General features: G+C 36.2%; 1 protein-coding gene across 8 annotated transcripts in view; it reads left to right on the top strand.

Annotated features, from left to right (window-relative positions):
- SCAPER (S-phase cyclin A associated protein in the ER) overlaps positions 1 to 17,559 on the top strand; it is a 562,100-nt gene that overhangs the window by 97,303 nt on the left and 447,238 nt on the right. For all 8 annotated transcript variants that reach the window (XM_030814840.1, XM_030814838.1, XM_030814836.1 and 5 more), the window contains 3 exons: positions 855 to 955; positions 5,122 to 5,238; positions 10,049 to 10,209. In XM_030814840.1, coding sequence (XP_030670700.1) covers positions 855 to 955; positions 5,122 to 5,238; positions 10,049 to 10,209 — 379 coding nt within the window. The remainder of the gene's footprint in view (positions 1 to 854; positions 956 to 5,121; positions 5,239 to 10,048; positions 10,210 to 17,559) is intronic.

Genomic DNA, 17,559 nt, shown 5'->3' with positions numbered 1-17,559 from the left:
GATAGCACTTCACACTCATTTAGGATGACTAGGGTAAAAAAGTCAGAAAGCAGCAAGTTTTGGCAAGGATGTGAAGAATATGGAACTCTCATAAATTGCTGCTGGGAATGTAAAATGATGCAGCAGCTGTGGAGAAAAGTTTGGTAATTAACTTTAAACTTAGAGTTATCATATGACTCAGCAAATCCACTTCTAGGTATATACCCAAGAGAATTGAAAACATGTTCACAGAAAAACCTGGATACAAATTTTTATAGCAGCAGTATTCATAATAAACAAAAAGTAGAAACAACCCAAATATTTATCAACTGATAGATGAATACACAAATATACTATATTCATGTAGTCATTCAGCCATAAAAAGAAATGAAGTACTGATACATGCTACCAGGTGGCTGAACCTTGAAAAACATTGTTAATTTTTAATAATACTATTATTTAAAGATGGCATCTTATTATCTTGCCCAGGCTGGTCTTGAACTCCTGGGCTTAAGCAATTCTCCTGCGGCAGCCTCTGGAGTGACTGGGACTACAAGTGTGCAGCTGGATTTATGTTTAGTGTACTTTTCTATATGTTAAAATTCATAATAAAAAGGTTGAAAGGATGGCTATTGTGGGAGGTTTTGAGAAGGAACATCAATATCATTTCTTGGTCTTTAGACTTTCAACCTATTATATTTCTTATTATTTTACCAAACAGAATGAAAAAAAAAACTATATCAGTAACTTATGCAGCTTTTTCATTGAAGAGTGTAATGTAAAAACTTCTAATTCTTAAGTTGTTCACTCTTTTTTTTCTTCAAAGTTTTTAGTCTCAGACTGGAATTTAGTTTTTTTTGTTTTGTTTCTTTTAGGAGGTGCTAATGATGCTGGATAACTATGTAAGAGATTTCAAAGCATTGATTGACTGGATTCAGCTTCAGGAAAAGCTAGAAAAGACAGATGCTCAAAGCAGGTAATGAGCTCTCTGGTCTCAATATTCCTATCATCCAGCAGTTTCAATAGCAATCATTGAAACGGACAATAAACTTAACCTCATATTGACTTGAAACTTGTAAAAATCTAAAAATCAGGTGCCGCATTTCTCATTCAATTAAATAACAAATATTTATTGGGTATTTATCAGTGGGTATTAATTGGGTATTATCAGTTTATTCAGTACAGAGATTTAATTGTTGAATGTGACACATTTACCACTCATGGAATTTATAGCCTGAGTGTGATAAAAATAGAACTTAGTACAAAAAACTATTATGGTTCTTCAGATAAGGACAAATCTCTTTTGGAGGATAGATCAGGGAAGATTTCAGGAGGATGCAGAAGAAGAGTTTCAAGGATGGGATGGATTTTACCATTTACCATTTCGGTGAAGGGAATAAATTTAAACAGCTATGTAAGTGTAGGACATAGGCGAAGTCAAAGTAGTAGGGAAAGATACAGTATTTCTTCTTAATGTATTAGGCAATGAGGAAAATTGATGATTTTTGATTAGGGGAATAACACGAGATCAAAGCTCCTTTAGAAGGATTCATTTGGAATCACCCCACAGTATCTGAATGCTGCGTGCTAAGCTCTGTGACTGTTGTGGTCAAGAGGACAGATGCGGTCCCTGCCCTCATGAAGTATATAGTACATGCTATGGCCTGAATGTGCCTTCCCAAAATTCATATATTGAAATTTAATCACCAATGTGATAGTATTAAGAGGTGGGGGCTTTAGGAGGTAGTTAAGTCGGGAAGGTGGAGCCCTTATGAATGGGATTAGTGACATATAAAAGAAGTGGGAGCTGTTACCCCTCCACCATGTGAAGACACAGCTGAAAGATGATCTTTGTAAGGAACAGGGCTCGTATCAGACATTGAATCTGCTGGCACCTTGATTTTGTACTTCCCAGCATCCAGAACTATGAGAAATAAATTTCTGTTTATAAATTGTTGTTTATAAATTACCCGTCATAAGGTATTTTGTTGTAGTAGCCTGAATGGACTAAGTGCATTTCTAACAGGAAAGACTGATGTTAAGTAAGTATAAATGTGCCAAGTGTCATCAAGAAGAAATACAGCTTTCTCTGTGAGTATAAGAGAAAGCACCCTTAACCAGTTTGCTAAGTCCAGGAAGGCTTCCTGAGGAGGTGACATTTAAATTGAGACAGAATTGTTAAGTAGGAGTTAGTTAGACAAAGAGAAAAGAGTAGTTTGAGATAACGCTAACAGCATGTGTGATGTCTTTGAAGTGAAAGGGAGCACAGTGTACTCAAGGAATTTAGTAGGGCAGGAGTGAAAAGAACAAGGGGAGAGTAGCATGAGATGAGCCTAGAGAGCTAGGCTAGAACCACATTGTGTAGAGCTCTGTAGAAATAATAAGGGATTTAGATTTGATTTTGAGCCAATAAAGGGTTTTAAAGTAGGGAAGTGACATATCAGATTTATGTTTTTAAAAGATCATTTTGGCTGCCATGTGGGAAGGTTGAGATATAGCAATGTAGCTTAGAGATGATGGCTACTCAGATTAAGGTAGTAACAGTAGGGAGAATTAGATACTCCAGAGATAGATAATCAGATGGACTTGGTATCATTTTGGTTATGTACAAAGGCAAAAGAGCAGTTTAGTTTAGACATCTAAGTAATTCCTAAACTCTGGTAAACTTGCCAAGTCACATGGAGCTACAAGGCTGCTTACCCCCACTGCCTCCCGCTGACCAAATAGGCCTATTCTGCCTCTTTGCTTTGGATTTAATCTTGGTTCAATCTTAGTGGGTGAAAGTATCCAGTAAAAAAGGCATCTTTTATCTCATACTGATGTGTCAGCCCCTACAGGCAGGCAGAACCAGTAGGGTAAAGGAATTCCAAGGGAGAAATCCAGAGGGCTGGATTCCCAGGAAACCAAATCTAGGGAAACTAAGATAGGTTGATCCTTTTAACATTTTTGTTTCTCACAGTAAAATTTTTGATGGTTTTTAGTGCCTGCTTCATCCACAGTCCGTGGGTGGGTCAGGCCTAAATGTCTTTGTTTGTACTAAGCAATTTTACCCTTACCTTGGTAATAGGTGCTTGGATCTGGGGTTTCATTCTTTCACTGGGTTGAACCAAGCTAAGAGATCATCATGCTGATTTGGGACTTGTGGCTATATTGTCCTTGTGACAATAAGCAGAGTAAAACAGGTTGGGAAAGAAAACGGAATAGATTTACAGAAGGAAACAGAAATTATGTGGCCTTTGAGAGCCTATACCGGGTCTAATCCTCATGAGCCCTGATTCTAGTCTCCCCCAACTTTTGGATGTCTTTGACCTTGTACAGTTTATATCCTTACAATAAATCTTTATTTTCTTTTTCTTTTCATTTTTTTATTTAACTTGATTGAGTTTGTTTGTTGTATCCAAAGGTCTGTAATGTAATCACTAATGCATTAAAAAAATAGATTCTTTTTTTGTGCTTGCAAAATTCAGTTATCTATTGGTGGCTGTGTTGAGGATTGTACTGGGAAAGATACATAAGCCAAACCCAAGCTTAACAGAGTGGTTACCATTGCTCTCTTGGCACTGTGGTTCAAAAATATACCTGAGGCATCCCTTTTTTTTTTCTTTGGAGACAGAGTCTTACTCTGTAACCCAGGCTGGAGTGCAGTGGTGCCATCTTGGCTCACTGCAACCTCCACCTTCCACTTTTAAGCCTCAGCTTCCCAAGTAGCTGGGATTACAGGCACCCGCCACCACGCCCAGCTAATTTTTGTATTTTTAGTAGACACAGGGTTTCACCATGTTGGCTAGGCCGATCTCGAACTCCTGACCTCAAGTGATGTGCCTTCCTTGGCCTTCCAAAGTGCTGGGATTACAGGAATGAGCCACCATGCCTGGCGGAGGCATCCCTTTTACTTTTGCCAGTTATCAGCATTTCTCTTCTTTGCCTCATGAGACAGCACCTATATATGGAAAGCAGTCTTAAAGTGCTCTATAGATGGCATTATCCATCTTGCATTCTTCAAATCATGCATCAAAACTTATTTTGGCTAGCCTTGAGATTTAAATGTAAAAACTGAAGTTGTATATCTTTAAAGAAGAAAATATAGGTAAATATTTATATATTTGTTTTGCATGTGAGGACTTTGTAAGACACAGGCAGACACCACAAAGAAAAATATTGATACACTGATTCAATAGGAAGAGAACAAATGTTTCCAAATAAAAAGGAAAAATTAAAGGCAAAATAGTTGTATCACCAATGCCAATGGATTTATAGACATAAGAGTAGTAGTAAACTATTTCAAATTAATCAGAAAATGGTGCAAATCCCAGTGGAAAAAATGAGGGAAAGATACCAACATGTGAATTGCAAATGAAGAAATTCAGATGGTTGGTTAAAAAGTTCAGTTTCACTAGTAATGATAATAAACATATAATTTAAAAAACAAAGACAATGAAATACCATTTGCCAGTGAAATTTTTAAAAGCAGATATCAACAGGTGGCAAGATTGAAAGGAAATGGAGAGTAAGACACAGGGATACCCATGGGAGTTATGGGGATCTGATTGAGGGCATGTTATGCATCCTGTAAGCCAGTTGGTTGTGGGGCCAAGAAAGGAGGAGGAGTAGACGTTGTGTTACGTTTTTTAGCTTTCCCAGCAAAGAGCAGTGAAATCCTACTCTTGTGAGTGTTAAGAGGTAGAGGAAGGACATTTTATATTTTCCTACTCTTCATTTAACCCTTACCATATTCTTTCTCTTGATACATGTTTCACAAACTCTCCAGGACATCAGAGACAAGTAGATTGAAGTAGTATCATTGCCTTTTAAACATTTTTTTAGCTGGGCATGTGGAAGCTTATAAATCGTAAGTAGTGTATCTCATATCCCTGTAACACCATGACCTTTTTGAGGTAATTGGAGTAGTGTTGCTGTGCTGCAGTCAGTAGAAAATCCTGAACCATTTATCAACTATGATTTCTCACTGATAGTATGGTAACTTTCTGGTAATCAATGCTCTAGGGGAACATTTGCACATGTTGTGACTTTTTTTTGTTGTTGAAAAGTAGGATTATTTTTTCACCCACTAACAACCAAGAGAAAAGATTGTTTCTCCCTTTTCTCTGTTAATTTAGTCTGGTTTATATATTGAATTGGCAGACCAACATCATTGGCATGGGAAGTAAAGAAGATGTCTCCGGGACGCCATGTGATTCCAAGTCCATCAACAGATAGAATAAATGTAACATCAAATGCTCGACGAAGCTTAAATTTTGGGTGAGACAAACTAAGAAAAAACTACTAAGACTTGCATTACAGTAAATTATTTTCTTAGTTATTATAGTATTATGATTCTGATATTCTACTATAAAAATATCCATGTATATGTTATGCAGAATACTGTATACAGGTTCTGACACTCAGGAGGGGAACACTGTGTGTTGGTTAGCAACCCCAGGGGAGGATTCTAAACATCTCATCAATTTCTGCTAAGGTTCCTAGATCTGATGGAAGGTTTTGCATAAACCCCATTGCCACTGGAGGAGTTTGGTGAGTCATATGCTGACTTGGACAAGTCAGGTAAAGCAATATTGTTACTCACAGATAGGCAGCAAGGATCAACAGAAGCCTAGGATCCATGGCAGGATAGACCCCCGGGACTCAGGAAAGCTAACCAGGGGAATGGAGTTTCATTTGTGTGAGCTCCATTTATTACCACAGCCAAAAGACCCCAAAAGCACCCTGCTCTGGATTTTATACACCGATGTCACTTAGATTACTGAGTGCAAGCGTTGCAGGCATCCTCTCCTACGGGGATAAGGACAAAGCCTGGGCCGTCGTGGGCAGTTCCTTCTTATTTCAAGATGTTGCATTCTTGGTACATTTTGCCTGAAAATTGCAAGCCAGAGAGGGAAGAGCTGGGTTTACCAAGCAACCTGTCTTCCTGCATTGTGGATATGTTTGAAATTGTCTATATAAAAAGTAAAAACACCTGTAATCCCAGCAATCTGGGGAGCCGAGGTGGGAGGATCACTTGAGGTCAGGAGTTTGAGACCAGCCTGGCAAAAATGGCAAAACCCCATCTCTACTTAAAATCCAAAAATTAGCCGTGTGTCGTGGCATGTGCCTATAATCCCAGCTATTTGGGGGCGGGGGTGGGTGGAGGTTGCAGTGAACCAATATCACACCACTGTACTCCAGCCTGGGCAACAGAGTGAGACTCTGTCTCACAAAAAAAAAAAAAAAAATCCAGGAGATTATAGTTTAGCTTTTAGGACATGGACTATATTCAATCATAAATAGTAATTCAAAGATTAAAACTCACAAATTTCATGCCAAATATTATATAACATGAATTAACAATTTCCTTTGCAATAGATCTATATATTAATACATATCATACATTGTGTTATTGTCATACAAATTACATTATTTATATATTACAAGCTCAACACAGTTTTAAAATTACTGTTTTTTGCTATTGTCTCTTTAATCAGGAGAAGAAAAGAGTTACAAAAACTACATTTATATTGTCTTTTGTGGTTACCTGTATAGTTTTCTTTTCTAGTCCTTTACTGGAGTCTTCATTTCTTCATACAGATTCGAGTTACTATCTATTGTCCTTTTGTTTGAGCCTGGACTCCCTTTAGTATTTCTTGTTGGACAGGTCTGTTAGGAACAGATGTTCTCAGTGTTTGTCTTAATTTAGCTTTCAGTTTTGGAAGGGCAGTTTTGTAGTATGTAGAATTCTTGGTTAACAATCCTTTCTTTCAGCACTTTATGTTTCCTTACTGTCTTCTGGCTGCTATGGTTTCTGATGAGAAATCAGCTGTTATTGAGGATCCTTGAATGTGATCCATCACTTCTCTCTTGATTCTTTCAAGATTGTCTGTCTTTGGCTTTTGATCCTCTGACTATGATATATCTAAGTGTGGCTGTCTGAGATTATCATACTTGGAGTTTGTTGAGTCTCTTGGATATGTATTTAATGTTTTTAATCAAATTTGGGAAGTTTTTTTGCCCATTATTCCTTTAAATGTTTTTTTTCTGCCCCTTTCTCTCTCTTCTCTCCTCTGAAAATTCCACTGTACACATGTTTGTACTCTTGATGCTGTCCCATTTGAGTATCTGTTCATTTTTCTTTTTCTTTTCTTTTCTTTTTTTTTTTTTTTTTGAGACATAGTCTTGCTCTGTTGCCCAGGCTGGAGTAGAGTGACGTGATCTTGGCTTACTGTGATGTCCACCTCCTGGGTTCAAGCGATTCTCGTGCCTTAGCCTCCTGAGTAGCTGGAATTATAGGCGCGTGCCACCATGCCCAGCTAATTTTTGTAGTTTTAGTAGAGACAGGGTTTTGCCATGTTGGCTAGGCTGGTCTCGAATTCCTGACCTCAAGTGATCCACCCTCCTTGGGCTCCCAACGTGCTGGGATTACAGGTACAAGCTACTGTGCCTGGCCACTTTGATGTTCTTTAAATGTAGTTAATAGCTGATATAAAGTCTTTGTCTAGTAAGTCCAATGTCCGGGCTTCTTGTTGCTGCTCTTCTTGTGAATGGGCCATACTTTCCTGTTTATTGGCACATCTTCTGATTTTTTTTTTTTTGGCTGAAAAGTAGGCATTTTAAATGATAAAATATGACAGGTTTGGAGATCAGATAGCTACTCTCCAGAACTGTAACTGTGACTGTTGTTGTTACTGTTAGTTTAGTGCTACACTTAACTCATTCTGTGACGTCTGTATATTTTGTTTCATGGGTACATACAACATGAGTGTATGTTGATGTATGTTGTATGTAGCTATACAACAGTATGTTTTGTCAACATCACCTAATGATTTGACAGAGGTTTCCTTAAATACCTTGAGCCAATAAATCTCTTAGTTCTCACCTACTTCTGTCTGTCTGTTGGGACATACTTTGAATGCTCTGGCAGTTTATAACTCTCCCTTTGCTTGTCGGTTCCTCCTTTCTTAAAGCCTCAAGGCCAGTCATAGGTAAGAGATTAGGGTCCTCTCAAATATTTCCTAGGTATGCACACAACCTGCATATGTGTGTGGCCTTCTTGATTTTCAGGAATTTGCTAGAACTTTTCAAAGCCTCCCATGGATGTCTCATTCTTGAGCTTTTCCTTTTAAGTGTTTTGGTCAGCTCTTTGTTTGCCTCAAATGGTATTTCAACCTCTGGTAGTCGTATTATTTTTAAAAATTGTCACATTTGTTTTGCACAAACAAAAAAATTGTTTTTAAGACTAAGTTGTTTTGGACTCTACTTTTTTAGAGTGAATGTTAACATCTGATGTTTAATGGAAGGGTTGGTAAGTAGTTTGCTTGGTCAGTTTTCTTTTCTCTGTTAAAACCTGACCTTTCTTGACTGCTTTTTATCTCCTAACTTCATGTCACAGTTAATAGCTTTCACCTCTTGTTACTGCTCAACCTTGGATACAGTTTTATTGCTACATTTGCAATGTCTTATACTCTTTCTTTTAATGTCTGTTTTTTTGTACTTATACTAAGACCTTCTCTGAGGCAAGATTACTGCCGTATCTCTGTATTCTAAGTGCCTGGCACTGTATGGCATTTAGTAAAAGCTGATGAAGTGTTTGTTTAATAGAATTTAACTTTTGCTTTCAAGTTCCTTTATGGAGTTATTAGATAGTATTGCCTTTAAAGGTTGATGGGCTTTGGAACCATTTAATAATTGAACCATAGTGGAGTAGGGAAAAGATATATATGCAAATGAAAACAAATATTTATATATTCAAGCACCATTTTAAGGAAACTTGCCCTGTAATGCATTTCATTGGTGTGTGATTCAGAGTATTGTATAGTGTATGGTTTATTTTAACACTGAAAGCCGTTAATTCATGTGTGGTAAAAGTTCTTATATTGATCTCCACGTAACTGTGTCATTGGGTTAATTCAGTCCTCATTGTCATTGCAGAACACACTGTTTCAGCTTGAGGAACAATTTTGGCTCATAGACTACATTTTGTATATCTGTACTCACTTCTGCTCCTGCTGGTTGAGTTATATATTTGCTTCAAATGTGTTGTTAGTTACCAAACTTGGCTTATGTGAACTGTTTTCATTATTTTAACTCATAATTTAAATATTAAGTAGACCATTAAAATATGAGTGTAAAAAGAGTCATTGTTTTTGTGAAAACTAACATAAATGTTTGGAAACTTTGATAAAGGGAACTGCTAAAGTTGCTGTCAAATGAGGAGTAGACAGGACAACTATAAAAATTTGGGGAAATATTATTAAGGTTAACGAGAATTGTGCATTAAATTATATAATAGACATCACTGAATTTTCACTCCACTTTAAAGGAACCAAATTTAGATGTTGTCAGTGAGGCATCATGCTTGTGGTTCATGTAAGAAATGTACACAAAGAAAAAGCCTGTTTTAGTAGTGTCTTTATCAAGATTGACAAATTTATGCATATTTGTATCTTTTTCTTTTTTTAAATTGAGATAGAGTCTCACTCTGTCGCCCAGCCTGGAGTGCAGTGGCGCAGTCTTGGCTCACTACAACCTCCGCCTCCTGGGCTCAAGCAATTCTCATGCCTCAGTCTCTTGAGTAGCTGGGATTACAGCTGCACCCAGCTAATTTTTGTTATTTAGTAGAGACAGGATTTCACCATGTTGGCCAGGCTGGTTTTGAACTCTTGGCCTCAAGTGATCCACCTGCCTTGGCTTCCCAGGGTGCTAGGACTACAGGCGTGAGCCACTGTGCCTGGCCAATATTTGTATTATTAAAACACATAAATGAAAATAAAAACTTTTAGGTACCTATGCATAATTTTTAAAAAGCTTCCTCATTTAAGTGAAATCTTCTTTTAAACAACTGAGGGCTTTTATCCTTATTCTTTTCTGTTTATTCCCACATGTTATACTATATAAACTTAATGAAGTATTAGATCAAGATAAATTTATAAATATAGTTACCTTAAATTGCCATGGCAGAATATTATTCTATATATGTGGATATTCATATGCATAATTTAAAATTTAAATACATTTAGCATATATTCAGAAGTTTTTCTTTTATATTTAATTTATTAAATGTGTTTATTTTTCTCCATAGAGGTTCAACTGGCACAGTGCCAGCTCCTCGTCTGGCTCCCACAGGTGTCAGTTGGGCTGACAAGGTAAAGGCTCATCATACAGGCTCTACTGCTTCTTCGGAAATAACACCCGCCCAGTCTTGCCCACCAATGACAGTGCAGAAGGCCTCACGCAAAAATGGCAAGTGACTTCGAATTAGCCATTTTGTGTAGTAAACAGGTGGATATATAGAGATACTTATTTCGTTTAAAATTGGTCCTGTTTATCTTTTTGTACAACATATGTAATATTAATTTACCATAATTAAAACATAAAATTATCTTAAAAGCTGAGCAAAACTACTTTTCAGCACTGTAGATAGCTTATGGAGATCATTCCAGTTTCAGGTTTGCCATGTGTAAACTTTAAAGAGAATGAGGTCTTTTGTTTATTCATTATAAGATCCTTTAGAATTCTTTTCACTTCAGGTAGGAACAAAAAAGGCTAGTTTAGTCTAGGCAGAATTCACTTTTAAGTAGCATGTTACTACTTCAGCTGTTTAATACTTGATTGCTATTTTGTACTGCAAAATAATATTCTGTGTTTATCTTTGCTCACACATCCATTTTCTATACCATCAGAATAAGGAATACAAATAATTAGAAGAGGGATTATTATGAGGGCCCACCTAGAACAATTTTATCCCATAAGAATTATATAGATGTTTTATGTAAACATCTTTTTATGTAGAAGTCGCGAGTGGATTTTTATACATCCACAGAGGCTGGGATTTTAGAATGATAATAGGTAATAATGAGTTTTGTTTCATGAGTTCAAGAGAACTTCAGACACTGCTCTCTGTTTTCTTCAGTGGAAGATGCCATTGGAACTTTTTGGTTCAGAAAGAAATGTTTTATTGCACATAACAAAAGACATTGCTGTCTTTGTGTTATGGATGTGTTTTGTGTTTTTTCATTTTTTCCTCAGTTGTGTTGGCTTACTTCAATATATTGCCCCTCTTTTCTTCATACTAACTTAGTAGTAGATAATTGACTGTAGGCAAGAGTTCTTTTAGGAAAAGGTAGGAAAATATACAATCAGAAAACATAGTTTCCGTATCTTGAAAGATTCTAAGAGAAATGTGTTGTAAAAATCAAAATTGCAAAAAACTTAAAGGAATCATGGTATTAATACATATCAGTTTTGTTTAAAGCAGTCCACTTCAGATTATTCATGAATAACTCACCTAGTTGAGATGAAATAATAGATCTTGATTATATCTGTGCTTAAGATAACTCTTATTAATGTATTGGGAAATTTTATTTTGGACCAGTTTCATCTTCAGTTTTGGCGTTTCAGTGCGGTGTTATACACAGCAAGTTATGCCATTCTGTGGGAAAAGCAAACTATTTTTCCTCTGCTCTCATGCCACAGCAATCAACACAGAAGACCTCTGTGACCTCTGATCACCATGAAGTATGTGGGGATTTCTCCCCACCAACAACCAATCAACCAGTTCTGCAGCAGACACCGGCTGGTTGTCCTCGAATTCAATTTAATTCTGACACTGTTGAGCTGTAGATAGTGTCAGATCCCACAAGTCGAGGGCTCAACCCCACAAGGCTGCCTCCCACTTCTGATGCCAGTAACAAGCCTCAGGTTATTTTACCTGTGCTCTGACCAACTAGCTGTAAATCAAGATTCTGACTACCTACTTCTTGGATTTGATTAATTTGCTAGAGCGGCTCACAGAAGTCAGGGAAACACATTTATCAGTTTATTATAAAGGATATTACTAAGGATACAGATGAAGAGATGCACAGGGCAAGCTAAATGGAAAGGGAAGAAGAGCTTCCTTGCCTTCTCCAGGCACACAACCCTCTAGGAACCTTCAAGTGTTCAGCTATCCAGACATTCCCTGACCCTGTTTTTAAAAAAGGTTTTTATAGAAACTTCATTATGTAGGCATGATTGATTAAACCGTTGGCAAGCAACCTAACCTTCAGCTCCTTTCCTTTCTCCCTCCCTGAATGCTGAGGAGTTGGGACTGAAAGTCCCAGTGTTCTAATACTGCCTTGTTTTTTCCAGTGACCAGCTCCCATCCTGAAGCCACCTAAGGGCTGCCAGCCACTAGTCAACTCATTAGCATACAAAAAGACACATCATTTTGGGAATTCCAAAGATTTTAGGAGTTGCATGCCAGGAGACTGAGATGAAGACCAAATATATATTTTGCAATATCACAGGTGTATACTTTAAGTAATAGATAATAACAGTAGCTATAGAACTGAAGTTTGTAATTTTTGTGTTATAAAAAATAATTCTAGTTAAAGATGATAGAGTGACCACATGCATTTAATGTTCTCTTCCCCAAACCCAGCTAAAATGGTATAAAATGATTTAGAAATTGGACTTAAGGAAAAAGACACAAGAGAAGAGATGATATGAACAAGCTTTTGGAAGTTAGAAAGGAGAAAGATGGTGGTAACTGACAAACATACTGAGTGAGCTAGCTGAATCCTGTGCTAAAAAGAGGAGGCACAACTGAATACTCCCAGTATCTATTTCTATGTAGCAAGCCCAAAACTTAGCTACTTAAAACAGTTACCATTTTATTTCCACATAATTGTTTGAGTCAGAAATCTGAGCAGTGCTCAGTGGAGTGGCTCTTTTCTTTTCCACATGATGTCAGCTATGACAGTTGAGCTGAAACTAAAGTATCCAACATGATATCATCACATGATTGAAGCCTTGGTACTGGCTTTGGCTAAGAAACCCAAGTTCTTCTTACAGCCTCTTTCTCTTCACATGGTCTCTCGTTATTCAGTGATTTCTCCTGGGCTTCTTTAAATGTCATCTGGCTTCCAACAAGGAGAGAATGAAAGCTGCAAGGCTTCTAAGTCCTTAGTTGGGAAGTTATAGAACATCACTTACCATATTCAATTGATCATATGAAGTCACAGGGCCAACCAGGGATTCAAGGGAGGGTGAACAGTCTCCACCACTCGACAATGGGAGTGGCATGTAAGCACTGGGATGGGAGAAATTGATGGCACCCATCTTTGTGAACAATCTACCAGAGCCCACAATCTAACTTTATATTGCCAAAGTCTCCCAAGACTGCCAGTGACTCACTCAATTATAGTATCAGCCTTGAAGACCTGTATCTCATGATCTATATCAGATTTGAAAGTATTCCTTGAGTGTGAATTTTCTTAATCTGGAAGCTTGGAAGTTCAATGGGAGAAGAGGGCTGGAGGAAGAAGTGAGGAGGAAAGTCCTCAATATTACCTTTATATCTGAATTTCCTGTGGGTGTACTTTAAAATCATTTTTTTTGGAGTTTTACAATTATTTGACCTTTTTTTTTTTTTAAGCATCACTCACAGTCTTAACACTGTATATTAAAGATTATAGAGCCTCCAGCTAAAATGATTGTTTTTTTTTTTTTTGTCTGTCAAGATGATAGAGAACAAGCAGATCACCCAAGTCCCCTCCCAAAGGAGAGGGTGATCTGCTTGTTCACTATCATGTTGCAAGACAAAAAAAAAACCAACAACAATCATTTGTTCTCCATCTCCCTTTGGGAGGACTTGGGTGACCTTTGGTTTGGTTTGAGATTTTATTAAGTTTGATGTGTTTAATGTGTTTTAATTAGTCCTTATGCCTTTTGGGGTCTCAAATGAAAAGCTAGGGTGTTTGCCAAGGCCACTGCATTCCTGAATTTAAAATTTTTTCCTCAGCACTATACAGTTGCTATAATATCAGCTTAGCTCATTAGCTTCCCAGCTGCTGCTTTCTGCTAGGTTTCTTGGAGTCTTGCCCTGTATATGCAAAGTTTTTTTTTTTTTTTTTTAGCAGTTGTCAGACTTCTTAAGGAGAGATTAATTGAAGATTTTTTGACTCAATTCCCTGTAGTACTTTCCCACCCCCTCTAAGATTTTTGCCCCTGGAGTTCCAGTTGCTTTAGATTCTCTGAATTCTAATATCTGTTTCAGTTGGTTGGGAATGCTGGTTTCTGCCAGGACTCACTTCCCCTGCACCCTGAATTCCAGGTGTTTTAGGAGAAAATGCTATAGTGAATGTGGATCTGATCTCGTTGTCCTTCTCTCTTCTCAGGAATTGTAGTTCCTTTAAACTTGCCACATTGGCTGCTTTTCAATGCTGTTTAATTTTGTATAGTTGTTTTTGGCAGGAAGAGAGCAAATTTTAGCACAAGCTCCTTCACCATGGCTATAACTCTAAGTCCAAATACATAACCAAGCACATATGGAACATTTACCAAAATTGAAACGTGCTGGGTCATTAGAAATGTCTTAACAAATTTCAGGTGATTTAAATGATTCTGTTTGTTGCTGATCACAGTGGGATTAAATTAGAAATCAGTTACAAAGAATATAGTTAGATAATGCCCCAATTTTTGTAATTTTGGAATTTGCTTTTAGATAACTCATTGAGTCAGAGACGATATCACAATGAAAATTAGAAAAAGTAAATTGAATAAAAATGAACATTTAAAAACTTTGTGAGATTAAGGTAAAGCTAGGCTTCGAGGAAAATTTCTAGCCTCAATTATACACATTGGAAAAGAAGAAAAGCTAAAATTCACTCTGTTCATTTCACGAAGTTAGAAAAGAAAAGCAAGTTAAACCCAAGGAATATAGAATGAAATAAACTATATAGGTGAGAATAGAGAAAATAAAAGAAGCCAAAAAGTGGTTCTTTTAAATAGACCAGTAGAATTAACAGACCACTAGTTATATATTACTGTACTTGATCTTAGCCAAAAGACCAAGAAGTGATTATTACACAGTATTGATCAAGAAAAAGAAGACACAAGAAGTAATACCAGGAATCAAATAGAGGATATTGCTAGAGATACCACAAATATTAAAAAGATGAGGATTTTTATGAGCAGTATTATATACTAAATTTGGAAAAACAAAAGGATTGACATTCCTTGAAAAACACAAGTTAAAATTCGCATTGTAAGAAATATAAAAACTTGAAGAGAACTTAAAAGTATTTTTAAAAAGTGTAAGTTTGTAACTAAAAATTTTTTCATGAAGAACCTTCCAGGTCAAGATGGCTTCACGTGTTACTTCTTCCAAACTTTTAAGGTAAAAATAACGTGAATCTTACAGAAACTCTTCCTGAGGATAAAAAAGAGGACCATGTTTTAATGTTGCCAATGTAACCTTAATATCAAAATCTAACAAGGAAATTAAAACATTATCTCTTGAACATTGATGTACATTTTTTTTTTTTTTTTGAGATGGAGTCTTGCTCTGTCGCCCAGGCTGGAGTGCAGTGGCACAATCTCGGCTCACTGTAAGCTCCACCTCCTGGGTTCACGCCATTCTCCTGCCTCAGCCTCCTCAGTAGCTGGGATTACAGGTGCCTGCCACCATGCCTGGCTAATTTTTTTTGTATTTTTTAGTAGAGACGGGGTTTCACCATGTTAGCCAGGATGGTCTCCATCTCCTGACCTCATGATCCGCCCGCCTCGGCCTCCCAAAGTGCTGGGATTACAGGCGTGATCCACTGCGCCCGGCCCCATTGATGTAAATATTTTAAATAAAATATTATTGAATTAAATACAGTGATAAAAATAATATTTCACAGTAAGATTGGGATTATTCCAGATACACATCAGTTACTGGTTATATTGACTTGAATTTAGTACAACGTTCTTAATGACATTTGTAAAATTTTAAAAATTGTACAAGTGTAAAAACTATGAAATGAAGTGTAAGTTTTAGTTGTGTATACTCTGTCCTAACCTTCTAATTATTTAGAAGTTCTCTGACAGTTTAATCGCGTGATTTGCTGTTCTTAAACATTCTTTATTATGGGAATAATTTTTTAATATAGTTTGCACTGAAGGTTTATTAAAAATATAATTTGTCTATAACTAATTTCTCAGTTTTAAAGAGATCTGAGTTATAGTTCCTAGTTTGATATACTCCTCTCTTGACTGCTTTAAGTATTATTTCAATTAAAAAAATTATATGATAGTGTTTGTGTTGGCAATTTTATTGGTTAAAGGATTAGGTCCAATTTTAAGCAGTATTTCTTTCTATAAGGAAGGTTTCAAATAAGGGTGTTTTTCTTTCCTTTAAAAAGTAAAATGAGTAGGCATAGTGCTTCTAAGGGTGAGCCAGTTAACTGGAAACTAAGATGTTTTGTTAAACGCTTAATTTTATAATTTATTTTTTTCCTCTTGGTATGTGTGGTTTTTATATGATTCATTCTTACGATTTTTGTTTTAATTACATTATATGTATTTAAAGGATAAGCATAAATGTATTATATGTGCTGAATTTTAATAATATTAAACAGATGAAAATTGAACACAGACTGGATATTATATAATTTAAGGCATTATTATTTTTCAGTTTCATAATGTTATATTTTTAAGAAAATGCCTATTTATATTCTTACAAAGATACATACTAAACAGTTACAAGAGAAATGTATTTGCTTTCAATTATTTCAGAAAAAATAATGGGGAAGGGGAATGGATTGAAAAAAGAATGTCAGAAATTGGGCCGGGTAGCTGTAGTTCTGTAGTCCCAGCTACTCAGAAGGCTGAGGTGGGAGGATTGCTTGAGCATGTGGGTACTAGCCTGGGCAACATAGCGAGACCAGTCTCAAAAAAAATAAAAAAAGAGAGGGACAAAATGTTGATAATTGTTGAAGCTGGATTATTGGAACATGGGGTTCATTGTACTGTTTTCTCTATATTGTGTATTTGAGAACTTTCATAATAAAGAACTTTAAAAATCCACAAAACAGATGTAAACATACTTTTACTTAGAGGGTTCAAAGTCCTTATCTATGAAGTAAAATGTTACAGTTTCTGTCTGATAATATTTATTTTAAAATAAACATACAACATATGAACATACAGTTTTGGATTTTAAAAAATAGGGTAATGAATTAATATACCAGTTACAAGAATGAGCATTTTGGGTTTTGTTTTCTCCTGAAAATAAAATTTTTTTACCTTTAGTGACTCTTGTGATGGTGTGACACATTATTCTATGATATACAGATTTATTTTGTTTTCATAGTAATACAGATTTTCAGTTTTGCAAAAATAAACCTCAAAAGTTGTCTTTTTTCTGTTCATTTTTTATACCAGCTTTACTGAGATACAATTCACATACCATATAGTTTACTTGTTTGAAGTATGTAGTTCATTGGTTTTTAGTATATTCACACATAATGTGCAACTATCACAACAGTCAATTTTATAACATTTTCTTCACCTCCTAAAGAAATTCCATACACTTTTTGCTATCACTCCCGTAACCCCACATCCTCCACAGCCATGTGGTGTTTTGGTGTTACCACGGAATTTTGTTTTAGCTATTTTTATATGAGCATTGTGGTTTTAATTTGCATTTCTTTAATGACTAATGATGTTGAACATGATGGGCTTATTTGCCCTTTGTATATCTTCTTCAGCGAAATTTTTGTTCATGTCTTTGCCTATTTTCTGCTTGAACTGTTTGTAATAATAAGTACAGTTTTGAGAGTTCTCTGT

This window comes from Nomascus leucogenys, chromosome 6 (genome assembly GCF_006542625.1).
Source record: "Nomascus leucogenys isolate Asia chromosome 6, Asia_NLE_v1, whole genome shotgun sequence".
Lineage (NCBI taxonomy): Eukaryota > Metazoa > Chordata > Mammalia > Primates > Hylobatidae > Nomascus > Nomascus leucogenys.
The sequence above is the reverse complement of the archived record's forward strand: the minus strand, read 5'-3'. Positions and strand labels throughout refer to the sequence as shown.